This window comes from Malus domestica, chromosome 08, assembly GCF_042453785.1.
Source record: "Malus domestica chromosome 08, GDT2T_hap1".
Taxonomy (NCBI): domain Eukaryota; kingdom Viridiplantae; phylum Streptophyta; class Magnoliopsida; order Rosales; family Rosaceae; genus Malus; species Malus domestica.
This window is the reverse complement of record NC_091668.1, coordinates 225,952-245,912: the sequence shown is the minus strand read 5'-3', so window position 1 is coordinate 245,912 and position 19,961 is coordinate 225,952. Positions and strand designations below refer to the sequence as shown.

The 19,961-nt window shown below is 39.4% G+C and overlaps 3 protein-coding genes and 1 pseudogene across 3 annotated transcripts; 1 reads left to right on the top strand and 3 right to left on the bottom strand.

Annotated features, from left to right (window-relative positions):
* Positions 1 to 3,074: 3,074 nt before the first annotated feature.
* LOC103440181 (uncharacterized) lies at positions 3,075 to 6,962 on the top strand. Its single transcript, XM_008378849.4, has 11 exons — positions 3,075 to 3,478; positions 3,848 to 3,905; positions 3,984 to 4,094; positions 4,234 to 4,371; positions 4,475 to 4,544; positions 4,826 to 4,881; positions 5,149 to 5,274; positions 5,536 to 5,675; positions 5,954 to 6,026; positions 6,120 to 6,194; positions 6,283 to 6,962. The coding sequence occupies exons 1-11, from the start codon at positions 3,273 to 3,275 to the stop codon at positions 6,601 to 6,603; spliced, it is 1,374 nt and encodes a 457-aa protein (XP_008377071.1). The 5' UTR covers positions 3,075 to 3,272; the 3' UTR covers positions 6,604 to 6,962.
* Positions 6,963 to 7,096: 134 nt separating this feature from the next.
* LOC103410410 (pentatricopeptide repeat-containing protein At5g42310, chloroplastic-like) lies at positions 7,097 to 10,906 on the bottom strand. Its single transcript, XM_008349115.4, has 5 exons — positions 8,845 to 10,906; positions 8,036 to 8,188; positions 7,882 to 7,953; positions 7,488 to 7,675; positions 7,097 to 7,392 (listed from the first exon to the last, which is right to left on the bottom strand). The coding sequence occupies exons 1-4, from the start codon at positions 10,648 to 10,650 to the stop codon at positions 7,565 to 7,567; spliced, it is 2,142 nt and encodes a 713-aa protein (XP_008347337.3). The 5' UTR covers positions 10,651 to 10,906; the 3' UTR covers positions 7,097 to 7,392; positions 7,488 to 7,564.
* Positions 10,907 to 16,367: 5,461 nt separating this feature from the next.
* LOC139198331 (epi-neemfruitin B 7-O-acetyltransferse L7AT-like) lies at positions 16,368 to 18,114 on the bottom strand. Its single transcript, XM_070826885.1, has one exon. The coding sequence runs from the start codon at positions 18,062 to 18,064 to the stop codon at positions 16,556 to 16,558; it is 1,509 nt and encodes a 502-aa protein (XP_070682986.1). The 5' UTR covers positions 18,065 to 18,114; the 3' UTR covers positions 16,368 to 16,555.
* Positions 18,115 to 18,658: 544 nt separating this feature from the next.
* Positions 18,659 to 19,712, bottom strand: LOC139198400 (phosphoenolpyruvate carboxylase, housekeeping isozyme pseudogene; annotated as a pseudogene).
* Between the last annotated feature and the right edge of the window lie 249 nt (positions 19,713 to 19,961).

Here is a 19,961-nt window from a genome sequence, read left to right as displayed (position 1 = left end):
GGGCCATTATTATCAAATGAAAACTTTGAGTTTTAATGATAAAGACAAAATAAAGGGTAAAGTGAATAGTACCAGGATTGACTTTTTAGTGTAAAAATGTGGTTTTTCGTTAAAGTGAACAGTACGGTGCTTTTCGTTAAAGTTCCCTATTATCAATTATACTCCGAGCCACCTGATAGGCACTTCTTACTGAGAACTTCTCATTCCTTTCGTAATGCCATATACGCCTGTCTTCAACATCCCGAACGCTAAGCGGAATACTTTGGATTAGTTCCGCTTCCTCTGATGACAAAAGACCACTCAACAATTGAATATTCCACTGCTTCTGTGCTCCACACAATAGTTCTTCCACCTTGGCCTCCATGTTCCAGTGCCTCGGTGATGGTGTTAAAATTCGGAAAAAGGAGTCCCGCGGGATCCAATTGTCCTTCCAAATTCTGATGTTTTGCCTGTTGCCCACTCGCCATCGATGACCTTTATGTTTCTTGGTAAAAACAATTCCAAACTCTTTCGGCAGTCTTTTGATCGTCTATCGGTTAAATCGGAAGAAACCGCCATCCTTTTTACTTTTTTTGTTACAGTATCCATGAATTCCATTTTTTTATTTCACAAACGTGATTTGCTATTTGCCCCCTGAAGCAATCCAATATCCATAAAATCCTTAACAACACAATAAATTGACTTACATTTGAGTACAGGAAATCCTAGTTGAGAATCCGGACTAATCACAAAATATTAAAATCCTTATCAATTAATATATAAACGAAGAAAGGCTTATTATATTAACAGTTCACGTATTGTTGAATAAATCTTATATACTTAATACATCATACATTTACTTTTTCAATTGAAAATTATCTTAATACACCTCACATACTTGTCCATAATACTCTCACACCCCTACATTCTCAATATACACATTACATTTTCTAATACACCACACATTTTCTATACACCTCACATTCTTCAAATTTTATAGTACTCATTTGTTTCTTGAATCTCCCCTTGTTCAAAGTTTTCTGCTTTAGTACCCTTCCCATTAAGAAAACTTGGAAGTTCTTAGTAGTAAACCCTCATGTTTATCAACCATAACCACATGTTGCTCCTCACTTGTGAGGGCCAGTTGCGCCAAGAACTGGGAAACCATGTCCTCTATTATTGATCCTTCCAGAATCTCTAAATCCCACTTGGTTGTTCTAGCGATTGTTTTTTAGAGTAGTCGTAGCACTCCAATAAACATCCAGCAGACCAAACTGAAACATTTCTGTTAGAGATAGTGGTTATAGCAAACTAATATTATTTGCTAAGAATCATACACCTCAAGATCAAAATTATTTAAAATTATTGATTAGTAGCAGTAGTGACATTGTAAATAAACATTAGGCTTGAATCAATAATAGGCTGAAAAAAATATTGGGTAGTATGGTTTCCTGGGGAATCATAAGCAGGTACTTGGGAAGAAAGAAATGCCTCCTATAAAAAAAAATTTTGAAAAAAAAAATTGTGATCTTGATTCACAGTTTGATACCCGGCAATATACGAAAGTGCAGTGAAGGTTTTCAAAGATAGTTTTATTGGTTAGGGTTTTATTCAACAATGAGAGTGGAATGGACTTTGATAGTTGAAGAAGATAAATAATACGTTAAAAGTGATTTAGGGTCTATTTAGAAATTTCTTAATTTTTTTTAAAACCTAATAAAGTCGAAATTGTCATTGCATAGTAGGGTATATAAATAATTTAATATTAACTTTTAATGTGGGGTGCTAATAAAAAGAATAATGCTAGAGCGACCAAATTTGTATACAAAATTTTGTAAACTAAATGACATGGAAGTTGATGATTGGATTATGACTTAAGCGTTGATAAACAAACTCATTCCTATTGATGACACATCATTTAGTTTGTAAATTTTGTCTACAAATTTAGTTTCGCTAGCATTAAGCCATTAGGAAAAATTGTCACTTACCACTTTCAAATATCGTTAATTTTCAACTTTCATACCAAAAGCTTTTTTCGTCTCACTTTCATATCTAAAGTTTGAGTTTTGTGACACTTTCACACTTTCGTCTACTTATATGAACGTCGATGATTGCATAATATTTTGTGCCACGTGGATAAAAATGGTAGTAATTTTGTTAGGTAATTCTTTTTCTATTTTATCCACTTGGCTCAAATATTATGTGTTCTGCGACATCCATGTAGGCAAATAACAGAGCCTTGACAGAAAGGCTAACAAAAGTATGAAAGTATCACAAAATTCAAACTTTAGGTATGAAAGTGGGACAAAAAAAACTTTAGGTATGAAAGTTGGAATTTCAAGATACTTGATATTAGTAAAGAGAGTTATAAACTAGGTAGTTGAAACCTCCAAGATTTTTTCTTTTTAACATTTATTTTTATTTTAAATTAAGAAATTGTCAAACAAAAGTACACACCATACTACGTTGATGATGAAAATGGAAGTGGAAATTTTTTCCAAAGAGAGAATTAAACCATCTTCCCCAACACCCTCCCACCTAAGAATTTTTAAGCTTTCCCTTTTGGATCAACTCATACATGCTCCCTTGCTCCCATTATCCTCTTTTATGACAATTCTTATACTATTATGATACTCCTACATCATAAGACCCTGCACTACTATCACTTTCCTTGAAGATGATGATCTCGAAGACAACAACAATGAAGACGATGATGATGCCACAATCATGAAAAGGTTGCATGCTCTGAAGACGTCTTTGTCAGAGATCTTGATTGGGTTTTACCCGCTTGCCGGGAAGATAAAAAATGACCTGACCATTGATTGCAACGACCAATGAGCCCATTACATGAAAACACAAGTGAAACTATACGCGAATTTTGAGTAATTATAATATATATGTTATATATAGCTTAACTAGTTATACAATTACACGTATACATGTTTATGTGTGTCATTTTTGAATTAGACATGAACATGGATAAATGATTATAATCAACTCCAATCATCAAATCCCCATATTTTGTGTTGTTTTGGAATTTGGAGTGTATCTTGTTCGAAATTGTATATAACCCTAAAATGTAATGTAAGTGGAGCGCTGCGGAGGTATCAATATCATCAAGACCGTCGAACGTGAAAAATGGAATAATAATCAAGAGACCAAAAGACAATACAACCCTTATCTTTCCCCTGTTTTTTTTGTTTTATTCTTATGCCATTTTGCCACCATGACCATTGAACCATTGACCATCCACAGCTCCAAAGAAAAGAGAGAATATAATAAATAATGGAATAATGAAAACCCAAACCATGGCTCATCTCCTTGTTCCTCCGATGATTGCCAATGCCATGGCTCATCTCCTTCCTCTCTCCTCTCCTTTATCCATCACTCTCTGCTTCTTTGCGTGGTTGCAAGCTTTCTTGGTCGTCCATGGCAATACTAATAACATCACCAATCCTTCTTCTCTCACCCCCATGAACCGCGATCTCTACCATTCCAGGTCACCTCTACTTTCTTTCTCAATTTGTTTTATTTCTTTACTTTATTCCAATCTTTTTGCACTAATCATGTATTTTGACTGATTAATCTCATCTGCCTTCTGCGGATTGTACCGAATGGTAGTTACTGGTTGATTCATGTATTTTTGGTTAAATCTTGAGATGGGTTTTCTGTTTCTTTCTATAATTTCTTGTTTTCTGACTCTATGGTTGGTTAGGTTGGTCACAAGTTGTAGGGAACCTTGGCTATTCCCTCCCTCACCTTTCAATTATTTGCCTTACTTTGATCATGTGAACTTGTTATGAATTCCTCAGCCAATTTAATTTAACCCCGAAAACATCATCTACAATAAATGCATATTTGTCTGCAGTGGGGATTTGATGGAAGAAATTAAAGCTCTCGTCTTTCGGCACCCAGACGAGCTCACTGTAGGTTTCCTCTGCTTGAGAGTCTGATCATTTTTCTGAAATTCATTTCATATTCCAATACTTTGATGTTAATGGCAGTTGGATACAATGAAATCTCGAAACAAGGGCTACTCTGCTGAGATCGCAATAGTTACCTATTGCCGGAGAAGGCAAGAGACTGATGACCAGCCAAAGTTACGGATCCTTCTTGTAAGTTTTTTTTCATGTATTATTATACGCTGAATTCGTTCTGACTATATTTTGCATAGTGGGCTGGCTGTTTATGGTCATAGATAATCTCAGATTGGTAATGGCTGGTGTTTTTGACAGATGATTCCTTGTCTTCCAGAGTTTTGGGCAGCATGGAAGGGAGCTTATTACATCCGAGCTTGCATTACGAATCCTATCAATCTTGAGTAAAGAACAGTTTCTACCCAACCTGGACCCCGTGTCCTTAGACAGTACCCTTGACAAGCTCTTGATAAAGGTAACATTTTTGTAATGTGCTGCAATTCTTAGCTATTTCTTTGGAGAGAGATACTTCAACAAGTTTGGTATTTTTTGAGTTCTGATATCTTATTTTATGTCAGGTGGTTCCGATGGAAAACTTAAATGGCCGTAGACTTGTTGAAGCAGGAGACCTCTGTGAGAGGAGAAATGGTAAAGCAATTGATTTTCTGGGATCTAAAATATATATGCACACACACGCACACAGAGACACACAGACACCATTATAAATAGAATTCTCTGTCAATCAAATGCTCCCCTATTATATGAAAGAACACTAATAAGAGATTTTTCCACGGATGGCATGGTAACTGTAAAATGCTCCCGTGTGTGGTAATTCTTCAAGATTTTATGTCTGTTTATGTGCATGAATCCTTGATTTATGTATCTCTTCTTATAAAGATTGTTGAATGCTTAATTTGCATATTGGACAGGGAGGGGAGTTGATCCCAACCGTAATTGGAGCGTGGATTGGGGGAAAAAAGAGAAGGTTAATCATACAATACTGCATTTATCATGTTGCTTGTTTATTTCATCATTTAAGTGTATTGAATTGATTAAGATGTCTTCTTTAGGTCGATGTTCTTTAAGATTATATAGCACTACACTTAATATATAACCCACCATTAGATGATGAGCTTCACGTATTGTTTCCTGCTTCGTCTCCTTAACTTCAATATTCAACTGTCATTCCAGTTCTGGTTCTATTTTGTGCTTAAGACTATTCTTTTGCTTTTATTTTGTTTTTCTATCCCAGGATTATGATCCATATGAGGAAAATCCTGGAACTGCTCCTTTCAGCGAGCCTGAAACTCAGATAATGCGGAAAGTTTCCATGTCATTTGATCCACACATATGGATTAATATACACTCTGGGATGGAGGTAGGTCACATAAACTTTCAGTTAGTATTCCCTCATGTTGACTCCGAAGTCATATCTACCATTTTTGAAGTTAATTATTAATGTAATTCCGTTTTACCAAATGCAATGTCACCCTATGGTTTGCCACTTTATACAATTTTACGTTCTTTTTCCAATTACCATTGAAGTGTCAAAGTGATCCTCAATTTTTTATTCTTTTCAACTTAGGGTTTGTGTACTCTGCATATGATACATTTCTTATATAGCTTCTGGTTTGTTCAGGCTCTATTTATGCCGTATGACCATAAGAACACAACCCCAGATGGACTTTCCTCCCACCAGATGAAGTCATTGCTTGAAGAACTCAACCAACTGCATTTCCAAAAGCGTTGCATGGTTGGGTCTGGTGGAGGTTCTGTTGGGTTAGTAATACTAAGTCATTATTATAATGTTCAGTTGATCGTTACCTGAAATTTTAAGATCAGATTCTATTCTTTACGTAACCACCTTTTGTGGTGGTAGCTGGACTGCAAGGCTAAGCCCTGCTGCGACTGAAATTTTAAGTGCTTTATTTGGCTCATTAACCTTTAGCCCCCACCCCCCCCCCAAAAAAAAGAGCCAACATTTCTCCTCATGAGCCAAATTCATAGGTTTCAATGCTTACTCTTTCAAATGGTTTTTCATCAAGTTTTATTTCTAGGTACCTGGCACATGGGACAGCAACTGATTTTATGTTCGACATTGTAAAGGTGCCAATGGCTTTCACCTTTGAGGTTTGTCAAGTTATCCCTCATTTTCCCCTCAAAGTTCTGATCTTAAAGCAACCTGACCCAGACAAATTTGCATCCTTTTTCGTTGTGACTCAGATATATGGAGATGGAGCAGCCTCATCAAGAGATTGCTTCAAAATGTTCAATCCCACAGAATTGGGTACCTTCAATGTATGTCAGTTTTTTGGTCATCTTTTAAGTTTCTGCATATATTTGAAGGGTCAGTTAATGAAAACAGTATAAATCTTTTCGCTTTCAGAGAGTTCTCAATGAATGGTCAGCTGCATTTTTCACAATTTTTAAATTGGGGCCAGAGCAGCTTGGTGAAAATTATTCAAAGTCTTCTGTGCCCACCTTATTAGACAAGTGGGTATCCATAGATGAGTATCTTGAAGGGTACTTAGTCGAGAGGAGTAGTAGATACGGAAAGAAGATGGAGGTGCTTGAACTAGGAATGCAGGAGATAAGAACATATTTCAGGCTCTTCTTGTTATCGTCTGTTCTGTTAATGTTCATGTTCTGTTCCAGAATTTCAAAAAGCAAGTGTGCCAGACCAATTGTTTCTGCTATTGCAATCTGATACTGTGAAACGACTCCGTGTTAGAGGCTTCGTGCTGCACTGTATTGACCGACATGTTGTTCCGCACATTTCCTCCACTTCTCCATTGATTTTCAATACCAATTGTGAAACACCATGAGCAGCAAGAAGTTTAGGTCCATAATTTGAAGTGATTTTTTTGATTTCACGTTCCCAGTTGTCATGGGAAAAAGGAGAAGCAAAAATAAGAAACATGTAGGGGGTGGGTGTATGCCAAATTTTTTAGAAAAGCTGTACTTTAAGTTGAATTTTTTATTTTGTACAAGTACGCACGATGGGAACAATATTCAAACCCATAATATTCTTTTCATTTAAGCGATCATCTCTTTGCTTGGATTGAATTTATACTCGCATTTTACTCGAATCTCTAAGCAATTAATCGTTGTTCTTGTTCATTCCTTGAATAACCAAGAGTTGACGTCACCATATTTGTTTGCATACTTCCTTCTGATAAATTTACAAAAACACATGCAACTTAGTTTTATAATTACATTCTACTTTATGATGAAAAATAATCGGACAAATTTTTACAAGATACAAGCAATGAATCACATTTTATCTGGTGCAGCGGTGCTTATGGAAAACAATTACAACCCAAAATTTGAGTGAGGTAATGGTAATGGTAATGCTAATGGTGATGGGGGTGTATTTCTTCAGCTGTTCTTGTGTCTGTCACTAGGGTGTGCTCAGTGTCATTGTTCCCATACTCCGGAACACGATTGCCCTTGATATTGGATACTCTTGCACGATGGCCAGTGCGAATCATCATTCCTGCAAAATCATCAGACTGTCGAAGATGCTGGCATATGTGAAACTTAATTCCACAAAATTTTGACTATCATAAAGATAAACGGGTTTGGCCTAACCTTCGTACCAGACCTGACTAGACCAAAATAATAGGTGAACACATTTAACTGTGGCTGTATGACTCAAATCATGTCATTTAGGATCTGAGTGTCTGTTTCATGTATTTCAGCGCAGACCGTAACATTGCCCTCGCTTTCCTATCTGGAGTGCAGCCAGACATAATCATTTCTTCATACACCGCTGGAACCTGAAACCAAAATCATGCAACTTATACATTCAAAATCAAATATATGTATGTGTGTGTGTGTGTGTGTGTGTATACATACATACATACATACCTGTGTGCATACACAGAAGTGAAATGGTAAAATATTCAATAAAACCTTATAAGCTGAAAGCCTGGCTGTTATGCATGCAACGGTTATCTATGCTAATATTATATGAAATTCATACCTTACAAAATTTATCAACACGGATAAGGGTTTTCATAAGTGTAGTATACGTAACTACATCTGGTTTCAGGTCCTGCAGTTACAAGGAAACAAGATCAATTTTTGTACCAATCAGTGCAGTATCAGTGACTGTCACAACATTATAAATAACTTACATTTTCCTTCATGTACTGCAACACAGAAAAGGCCTCAGTATCCCTTCTATCTTCACCAAATGCGTTGATTAACGAATTGAGAGCCAAGGGACTGGGTTTTAATCCATCTGCTCTCATTACCCTAAACGCGTTCAGTGCTTGCTCTGACAAACCCTGTCAAAGATTCACAAGGAAGATCAAATCAAATGGATGCTCAACCCTCACACTCACGATAAGACAATCCAATTCACTATCAGGGATCCAAACAGAAAGACAAAACTGGTAGTCTGAAGTAAGAAGAATAGCTTTCTGGTTGATATCTATCTAAAAGCTTCAGCATCGGAATACAAGTAAATAAACACACACACACACACACCAAACAGAAAGACAAAACTGGTAGTCTGAAGTAAGAAGAATAGCTTTCTGGTTGATATCTATCTAAAAGCTTCAGCATCGGAATACAAGTAAGTAAATACACACACACACACACACTCCAAACAGAAAGACAAAACTGGTAGTCTGAAGTAAGAAGAATAGCTTTCTGGTTGATATCTATCTAAAAGCTTCAGCATCGGAATACAAGTAAAAACACACACACACACACACTCCAAACAGAAAGACAAAACTGGTAGTCTGAAGTAAGAAGAATAGCTTTCTGGTTGATATCTATCTAAAAGTAAGTAAATACACACACACACACACACTCCACACACACACACACGCTTCAGCATCGGAATACAAGTAAGTAAATACACACACACACACACAGAGCATCGGCATACAAGTACACACGCACACACATTAACATTAGAGTAAGGAAGACAACTTACTCTTTGTGCATAGGCATTAATTAGGGCATTGTACATCGTCGGGGATGGCTTCATGCCTGCAGACTTCATAACCTCCAAACACTCTATTGCATCAGTAAATCTCCCCGACTTTCCATAAATGTCAACTAATGTGGTATAGGTAACTATGTTAGGCAGTAAACCCTGAGACTGCATCTTCCCCAACAAGCCTTTCACCTCATCCCATCTTTGCTGCTCCCCAAAGGAATTGATCATGATGTTATAGGTGGTGGCGCAAGGGGCGCACCCACTTTGCTGCATTTCCTCAAACAACTCCTCCGCCCTTACATGGTGGCCTGACTTGCAATGACAATCTATAAGCGTATTCCAGGTGACGGTGTCCGGGTGGATTCCCTCAGATAGCATCCTTTCAAAGGTAGCCATAGCATGATCAAGACAGTTGGACTTTCCAAAAGTGTCAATCATGACATTGTAAAAATGCCTATCGGGTCTTACTCCACTGCTCTTCATCTCCCTCAAAACTTGGAACGACTTTTGCCACTCCCCTCTATCACGGTAGCTGGCTAAAATCCTGCTGAAAACATAGGAATTAGGCTGCACATTGCTAGCTTCCATCTCTTTCAACACAATTCTTGCGCTTTCCCACCTACCTGCATTCGCATAGGCATCAATGAGCAGGCTGTAAGTGTGCTCATCAGGAGAAATACCGCTCTTCTCCATCTGGGACACAATGGATTCGGCATCTTTCAGTTGACCTGCCTTCACATAGCCTTTGAGAAGGGCATTGTAAGCCCTAGTCCTGGGTTGCAATCCTCCTTCTCTCATTTCCTCAAAGATAGCTTCGGCTTCAACGACCCTGCCGGAATTCCCCAAGGCTGAGATGACAGCAACCAGAGTGGCAGTTTTGGGGCTCAAGCCAGTGGCCTGGACCATGGCCAGAAGGTGCACAGCCTGGGAGGGCTCGCCGGCTTTGGCGAAACCAGCAATGATGTCGTTGAAGAGCTGGCCATCAATCTCAATGCTCTCGGACTCAATCTCCCTGTAGAGCTTGAACATGATTGGGGAATCAATCTTATTGGAGCGGGTGAGGGACTGAATGATCAAGCTGTAGTTGACGAAGTCGGAGCGGTAACCGTCCTGGCGCATGCGGGACATCAAATGGAGTGCCTTCTCGAGGTCGCCGTTGCGAGCACAGGCGCCGATGAGAGCATTGTAGGTGAGGGGAGTGAGGGATTGGCGCTGGGAGAGCAAGAAAGCCTCGTAGAGCTTCTCGGAGCGGCCGAGGGCGTGGATGAGGATGGAGTAGAGGAGTTCGTAGGAGAAGCAGAGGTTGTGCTTTTGGAGCCACGAAACGACGGCGTAGGCAAGTCCAATGTCGGAGGAGGAGTGGGAGGCGCAGAGGGACTTGAGGAGGGAGTGCCAGAGTGGAGCAGGGACAGCGCGGTAGGACTGGGCCAGCTGGAACTCGGACGGGTCGAGTGAGGTTGGAGAGGAGGTGGAGGAGGAGGAGGACGAAGAGGAAGAGGAGGAGGCGGAATCATTATCGGATGACAATGAGTTGGCGAGGAAGGTGAGGAGGGGACCGAAGTCGTAGGGGGAAGCGGCAGCTTGGTCGTCCCCAAAGCGGCGTCGTCTCGAGGTTGAGGTTAAATGAATCGTAGTTGAGGAAGATGGAATTGGGGGCAGATGGGGTTCGGATGAATTGGTGACGGCAGCGGCTGCGGTGGCGGACAGAGGCCAGACATGGTGGTGGTGGCGGATGAGTGTCGGAGAAGCCAATTGAATGGAAGGGAAGCAAGTCGAACCTGGCACTGGCAGAAGCATCATCTTTACACTTCCTTTGAATTTGATTGACTCAATTTACTAGTGAGAGAGCTGAGTTGAGCATCTACCTCCTCAAACGGCGGCTCCTCCTCCTCCTCCACCAAAGAAGTTGTGGTGTTGCAGTTGGGGATGGCTGTTAAGCGGCGACAAACCCCAGCCAACTGAATTACTCAACTGGGTATGGTTAATGGTATTCTATTGAGTATTTTATCGGTTTGTTTTGTTTCGGGTGGCGATAGTTTCAGCGGAGGGAAACGCCAACTGAGGAGAGATTTTTCACTGGTTCGAAATACGGATGTTACGGTAGGATTACAAATGGTGAAATATTTGTGTTAAAAAATTATTAACTTAAAAATAAGTTATTCAATAGTACTAGTATTTTTTTTTACTTGAAAGTGAATGGTCTTAAACTTAAATCTCGTAGATGACAGATTTGATACCAAATTAAGCTGTCTATTTTATAATTTAGATTTAGTATAAAAAAAAATCAATGTACTTATAAAAAAAATATTCTTTATTTATATAAAACATATGGTGTACTAAAATTTCTCAAACCCGAGGGCCTATCTTGTGTGTTGCGGAACATGATGGAGTATCCCACGTAAACCTTAGAGCTGCCACGTAACTTTTTCAGATTTTCTATTTACTCGATCTTAGTCGTAGAACCACCTGATTCTGATTGGAGCTATAAAACCGTTTCGCTTTTGGTAGTTTAAACGGACCGTTAACCTCCGTCCCACCCTTGAGAGTTGGGAGTTGGGACTCCCTTCCTAGCTTGCCCACCACCAGCACCGGCTAGGGTTTCTCTGCTGCAACAATGTCCATGGGGGGTTCGCGAGCATCCTTTCCTCCGAACTAGGCAGCACCACCTCCCTCCACATTTTGTAGACTCTTTTGTTGTCTAAATTGTAATATATTTCTCTGGTTTTTGAGATAAACGTAGGAAATAGGAATAGGATTGATAACGGGAGCGAAATGATGCCATTGCCAAGGCCCAAGGGAGCTCCTGAAGCTCGAATATCCAAGTTTGCAGTTTGACAGTGGATAATGGTTTAATAAAATATTAGTCTAGTCGAAAGCAGCTAGCTGGACTTGGATTGGATCTAGGGAAGGGAAGTAAATGCCAGGAGTTGGGGGTCTTGTTCTAAGTAAATTAGTTCTGACCTAGAGCGTTCGAATGAACTAACTCCTTCAGTGTTCAGGTTCAGTATTGGACGTTGTTGCAGCTAGGACTTGGGGACTGGGGAGGCAAATATATACCGTAAAAATGTCCATATTGGTATATATAATCTCACACCTAATGGCGTAGACAAGATTTTTAAATAATGAGATCATAATATCAACCAAAAAACTTCATTGGGTCATTTCGTCGAACACCTAATAGACACTTACCAATTCTTGTCAACATATGTTGAAAGTTTATCCCAATATATGTCGACAACTAATATTATTTGTAGAGACTTGTCGATGGTGGATGTAGGATACTATAGAGTAATGTTGAAGAATGCCAAGACTTTTCAACTAAAATATTTCATACAAGGAGAGAGAAAAGGAAGACAAATATGATAGAAGAAAATAGAAGAAGAAGTAGTGGAGGTTATAATTTAGTTTACCTTAGCTATATATAAGGGTCAATTACTGTGAAATCCCCGGAATTTCACCATTTATTACGTATTTCGTATCTTAAATTCGTATTTCGTGATTACGTTATCTTTATTAGTTAATTTAATTCCTCTAATTATAAGTTTAGCAATTGATTAGTTATCAAGTTGGAAGTTTCTTGATCAATCTTTATCTTTCGTTGATATTTCGAAGTTACAACTAGTGTTTTTAAATAGATCTCGAACCCACGAATGCATAGGCAGAAGCCGTTTGCGAGTCCGAATTATAACGGTATAATTATTTATGTTTGAAGTTGTGAACTATAAATTGTGGGAATTGTTTAATTTCCACATGTGGGCTAAAGATTAAGTTAGTCTAATAATAAAAAGGGGACAATCAGATTTTTGGAGGGTAGAAAAGGCCAATTAAAAGGAGAAAAGCAAAAATCCTCCCTCCCCCATTTGTGAACCTGCCGTGTGCTCCACCAGCACACTTTCAAATCGGCCAATTTCAGGCAAATTCCTCCATTTCTCATCTGATTTTCCTATCTCCTTCACCTGCAACTTGCTCAACTATGTTCTTCCTTCCATCTCCACAAGAAGTCAAGGATTTTTAAGGCCTAATTCGAGTAGAACTCCACAAGAGAACCCGGGGGTTTTCGACGACAAATTGTCGTTCCGGAGAGTATCATCATTCATCATCACCCTTAATCAACTTCCCTTGGACCTAGGAACAAGACCCAACTGGTGGGTGGGACGTTGGAACACCAAGGAAGCCGAATTGAAGAACACCCATCTTAGGGTTTCGACGGGTGCGAGCCAATTAGAGGGCCTTCCTGGCCAAACTGGACTCGGCCACATGTATAAAGTTTACTCTACTTGTTGAGATCTTCATTCTTGTAAAATTTGAGAATTTTTGGAAAAAGTCAAATTTCTCTATGTGTGACATTCGATTTATGAAAATGTTGTTGGTTGAGTATATTATCGATAAGGTTCACCACTTGATTATTCTAACAATTGACGACCTTACCATTGAATTGACACCCAATTTTAGTATGCTATGTGTTGTACCATATATTGGGCCTCAAGATTTATGATTATATTTGGGCTTCATCACTAAGCCCATAATTTATGTAAGAGGAGGAAACCCTTACTCTATAAAAGGGATCATCCTCACCTTTATTAAGGGGGCCTCACCTTCACAAAATGAGAGAAACATAGCCTCACATCCCTCACAACAATAGAGGGCAATACCCTCTCAGCCAAACTGAGAACAAAATGGTAAGGGCTGCATCCATATAGAGCCCCCTTGCCGATCTATTGTAATCCATACATTCATACAGAGAAATGGAATCAACATCAGTGTGGACGTAGCCCAAACATTGGGGTGAACCACGATACATCTTTGTGTTCTTGTGCGTTTGTGTGATTCATGGCCGGATTTACGTTGGTCCAAGATCTTCCTGATTTTGTGCATCAACATTATGATAGATATTGTTTAAGGACCTTAGGAACTTACAAGTGAAAATCTAGTGATCGGATCTTACAGAATAAGTGACGTAAGATCATGGATCTTACGTTGGAATGACGGTTCGATTCCTCATTAAATGTTGTTGTGGGAGACATATGAAAGTTTTTAAGTATGTGAATTATTGAAGGAAATCTAAATGTGGACTTATACCTTGTTTAGGCGGTGATAGAACGTGATGCCTTGACTCTTGTGCTAGGGTGCATTAGCGCGGACTCCGGGTGAGTGACTTTAACAAATGTGATATTGGTGATTACATTGTTTTCGTAATGGTTATTCTGTGTGGATATGACTTGGTTTTATGTATATGTTTTCTATTGAATTGTTATTTTTAATGCTTAGCCATTGATTCAAGTTATGAAACGAGAGTTGACATATGTATATTGAAATATGGTTTGATTTGTTGATTGGCATGATGTGATGAAATGTGAAGGCTAATGGTGGGTTGTTAACCCATTGTGATGGGGATTTGTTGCTTCGATATTGTTTCATTTCTCGCTTCGTTGATACATTCTAAATTTAGTATTTGTGCCTTATTTCCCTTGGTTGAGCTTTTGTAAATTAAGTGACTTGTGCTCGTCTCATTTCTTTGAGCCGTTATACATTATGGTTGTTGGCCTTCCGTGATTCCGTTGAGTGATGGTCCAGAATCCTATTCACTCGGATTCCGTTGAGAGATGGTCGTAATCCCTTATACTCTGCGATTCCGTTGAGCGATGGTCTGGAATCGTATTCACTCGGATTCCGTTAAGAGATGGTCAAGAATCTCTCATACTCTGCGATTCCGTTGAGTGATGGTCTGAGACCGTATCCACCTTGGGTTTCATTGAATTGAGATTGAGATAGCTTCAAAGGTGTAGGCTTCGGCCGAACCATGTTGCTCTAACCCTACTTTTCATTGTGTTGTATGAGAATATGGTTGTGAGATGTTGTGATTGTTTCAGACAAATCGTTGAATCTCTGGGTGACTCCTTCGGAGTTTCAAAGGTTTGGTATTGATTTCTCATGCATGATTTATATTCAAGGTTTATAAATTGTGATTGATGGCTGATTTTATTATTGTATCACATACTTTGTATTATTGTCACTCACACGAGCTTCGCAGCTTATCTGGGTTAATGTTTGCCCGATGCATCATTCCAATGGTGTAGGCATTGATCATACAGGTGACATGTTTGAGTAGACTCCGAGAAGTCTGTAGGTGGGGGTAGCAGTGCGGTTATCAGAGATGTGGAGCATTAGGTTACCCTTGATTCACTCTTGTGCTTTATCTTTTGGGACTTTCTTTTGAGCACTTCAAACTTGTTCTTAGTATAGCGAAGATTATGCTTCTTTTTGGGATGTACATATTTGTAAATATTTTTGTGAAGAACTTGGCCACCTTCTTTTTAGTTTGGGTTGCAGTTAAAGTATTTCATTCCGTATAGTATGTCTTATTCAACGAATATTATTTTTCCTTTGCCACATGTCAATTTGCGACTTATGTTGGGATCGGGACGTGACAAATACAATATAAAGACAAATATATATGAGGTTTTTAGAGTTATTGAGGTCAATAACAACCAATGACCTCATGCTAGCTCCACTGCTCACACCTCAAAACTAGTGCAGCTAAGTGCCAAACCTTGCTCCCTCCTTCCGCGCACCTTAATTTCTTTTATCTTTAGGTCTCGTTTGTCACACCGTATAGGATCACCGGATAGTATTAATAATACGAAAGGAGTGTTTGGTGAGTTTCGTATGAAATAAGCACCGGACTATTTTTATACCCCTCACACCTGGTTATTTATCCCATCTAAAACCTATGTATTATTAGTCCGGTGGGATCTTCTTGCTCACTCTGTCCCTCACTTGCAGCACTCTCCTTCCACTCACGCATCTCTTGCTTGCTCTCTCGTATGGATGGCAGGTTCGTCTGTATCGTCTTCTTCTTTTTCTCTCTTTGTTCCTCCCTTCTCCTTTACACACACATCCCACCTCCTCCGTTCGCCTTCGATCTCTGACAAGAACAATTTTAATCGAACTTTCCACGGGTTGAAGGAGGAAGACAATGATTCAAATTCTTCCGATCTGGGCTCCAACGAGGAGAGGGATAGCAATTTGCATCTGGGCTCTGCCGAGAAGGATAAAGCCGAGGAAGGGAGCTTGACTTTCCCTGATTATGGTTGATTTCTGAGCTTCGACGAGAAGGACGAAGACAAGGAAGACGATCTGGGCTCCAACCAATAAAAATATTTATTTTTGGGATTTTTGTTTTTGGTTGATCTGTGTGTGGATTTTACAAGGATTCTAAAAGTTGGATTTTTCCATAAATTTTTGTAATTTTTTTTTTTGAATTCTGCTTAAATTCATATGTATATGGCTGAAAATGTATTCAAGAAATGTTGTATACCAAACATAGTATAAATAATAAGGTCTTAGTCCAATATTGCACCAAATAATTAATCAGTATTATTCGAAGAATATTTATCCTATCCGACTGAAATAATCAGTACAATCTAAGTTACTAAACGAAACCTTAAGTTATAGCACGTTAAATAGCCAAAGCATTAATGTCCTCCTAAACTGAAGGATGGACAGACTTCATGTGTACGAGTTGGTGTTGGTACGAGAGAGATATTTTCAACTGACTGGAGTTAAATAAATCAGTGGTACAAACGCATTTATATTGATTTGTTTAGCACGTACATTAATGGTATAGATTTGATGGATCTTTATTTCACGAATTAATGTCAGGGACCCGGATGAGAAACAGAGTTGCCTTGTGCCTACAACCTGCCTATGGTATTTTGATGGTAATAGAAAGAGGACTAGGGTTTAAAGAAACAAAAGCAAGGATGTGAGGATCACCCTCTAATATAGCCATGTCTCGCTCATCTAGACAAACCCAGGCTTCAACTCCATCTCCCGACCTTGTATCCATTAAAAGCACCATATTCATGTACGGAGCCTCTTCTGCACCCCTCTTTGCCCCACCAGAAGCCACCCACACAGGCTTTCCCCACCCAAAATCAGCTTCATAAAGACCAAGGTTGCACCGGCTGTTAAATCCTATATAATCCAGGCCCTGTCCATCAGTTGCATCTGCGCCTGCTCGTGACACAGTCTCTCCCACCTCCTTGAGAGGCTCACAGAATTTGATGAGCCCTCTAGTCCCATCTCTTTGTAGGCTTTGTACAAAATCACCATCAAGTTTGCTTACTGCTTCCCTCACATGCCTCGCCAATCTACCCAACTCACGATCACGATTATCATCAACATAATCTAAGTCGTCCTCATTTTGATCATCATCTTCAGTATTACTACTGCATTGCGACAACGCGGTAGCCATGAACACAAAATTTCCCATAGTGTATTCGGAAAATGGTGGCACAGCTCTTCGACGCAAATTCACTATGTGTGTCATCAGAGTTGGCCTCTGGTTCTGGACAATGTTAGATTTAGCCTTAAAGGCAGCCATAATGTGTTTCCAGAGGAGTGTCGTGACAACCTCCACACGCGTTGGATTTGGTACCGTTGAGCTGGCTGCTTTTTTCTTGAGTGTGGCCAGGGCTGGGGCATCAAATACAATTCTCCTTGTAACACAGTTGCCCACTTTCAGAAAGTGGGAGAACAAAGCCATCATAGTGGCTTCTCTTGGGTATTCATCATTTTGGGGAAACAAAGATGGTGCATCAAAATTACCCTTGGTATAAATATGATGAGGAGTATTAGGAGGCTCTATGTAGCGAAATGTTGCGGCCGCCCAAGCTTTGAGGAAGGCGCTCAATGCGGCTCCATCAACAACCATATGTGAAACAAAGGCGCCTAGAACGAAACCGCCGCATGCAAAGTTGGTGACTTGCATCATAGCTACATGAGCTCCGGGAGTTGCTTCGGGTTCTTGCCAACTAATAACCTCACCGGGAAGGAACTGACTGAGGAAGGAGAGATCAGGATGGTTGAGAAACTGGGAGAGATTGGAGTCAACCTCGGCCTCTATGTAACGGGCCCCCTCGTCATTGCAATCAATAGAAAGACTGTCTTTAATTCTGCCGGCAAGTGGGTGAAAGTGAGTCAAGGTTTCTGAGAGGGATTGCTTTAGCAGTTGTGACCTCATTGGAACAGTAATATTAATATTAATAGGGTGAATGGATGAGGGGAGATAGAAGAGGATCGTGGGTACATAGGTGGAGGGAACCAACTGGTCCAAGAGGGAAAGCTTATGGATTCTCAGGTGTTGGGGTGTTAGGGAAGAGGGCTTGATGCACTCATTGGAAATTATCTTGACTTGCATGGACGTCGACATCGTGATTAGCTCGATTAGCTCAATTAGCTAGGTGGGTGATAGATGATTCCGTTTGGATCCTCCTTTAGGATTTTCTCTACTGGGGCTCTTTTTATATATATATATATATCAGAAGGCATCTTTCTGCATGAGGTCCGATCCAGCTTTGTTTGTCATATTAGGGATGCCTATATATGCATTGGTCATTTTCTTGTTAATGTTAAAGAGATTAAATTCTTTAAATTAAATTTGTAAACTAAATAATAAGATTGTTAATTATTAAATTATTATTTAAACGTTGATTAACGTGCTTATTTTCTATTAGTGACACATCATTTTATTTGCAAATTTGGTTTAAAATTTTGATCTCTCTAACATTATCTTTTTCTAGCTAAGCATCTAGCGACCCACTCTAGTTTTAATATACTCTCTCTTTCTGATGTTTATCAGACCGAAGGGTGCATTCATATATATAAGCATGCTTGATAATGATCATCAATTTAGTAACAAGACAATATCATGTTAATTTAAAAGTAGGTAGCTAACAATATCACGATAATGATCATCAATTTAGTAACAATATCATGTTAATTTAAAAGTAGGTAGCCAACAATATCACGATAATGATCATCAATTTATTAACAATATCATGTCAATTTACACAAATTAAGAGGGTCCCACCACTAAACACCTATTCCCATCACCACCGTGCATTCTCTCTTCCACACCAGACGCCACCCTCACCTTCATAACTCCAGCGAAGTCCTCTTCATCTCCGGCCACCCTCACGGTTTCCTTGAGATCCTCCCCATGTAAATCTTGGAGAATATCCAAAAACCGATCCAAAAGCAGAGCATTGTATTCGACCAACTTGTCATCCTCGTTCACTTTGGCCGGAACCAGAAGCCGAAGTTGAGACGCCATCTCCAGATTCCTGTTAGCCATTGCTCCCCACAGATCCTCACTCTGTGGACAACTAATCCATCACAAAAATTATAAAAAATTCAGAACTTGAAAAATAATAAAAACCCAAAAAATGAAAATTTGAACATATGAGCTTGAAATCTCGGATTGAATCAAAACACAATGGCGCAAAATTCTGATCAGGACCCAGAAAACTAGAGCCTGAAAATGTAGGAATCAATGGGCAAAAACCACGTGTAATGTGGAGATGACCCAGGTAAGAATGTTGGAGTATTTTGTTGTCGATAATAACAATATGGGCTACCTGAATCTGGGAAAGTTTGTATTTTCAGCAAGAAGATGAAGACGAAAAGTGGAATAAGTGAAACCAAAGAGAGAGAAAGGTGTGAGATCCAAATGAAGGGGTGGGAGTGATTATATATAGAAAGTGTCTAGGCCTCGACCGTGAGAAACCATGACTGACGACCACTACTTCAACATCTACCTCCGCGGCTGTGGCGGCCTGGTGAGTCTCTCTATTCCTGATTCCGATTTGTGGTAGCTTCAATTTTTGGGATTTCGTTCGAATAATGTTTTTCCTTCTGAATTTTTTCAAGGGGTATTTTGAACTATTTAAAAAGTTAAAACTCGTTAAAACTTAAACCTATTTCAAAAGTAAATCTATAAAATTAGATCTATTTCAAATCTTCCCTTTTTTCAAATGCGATATGAACGGGTTTTCTTTGATTTGGGAATGAAGGTGGTTTCGGTTTATTTGGATCAGTCAAATTTCCGGGCTCTAGAGGGAGAAAAAAATTTCTGTAATAATCAATCGCCGGCAGATCCGGTGCCTGGAGATGAAGAGGACGTCGTCGGAGTTACGAAGGTGAGGGTGGCGTCTAATGTGGGAGTGAGAGTGCACGGTGGTGATGGGAATGGGTGCTTGGTGGTGGGACCCTCTTCATCATTTTAATTTGGTTATTAAAAAAAAATCTTAATTTTTAATATTTAATTT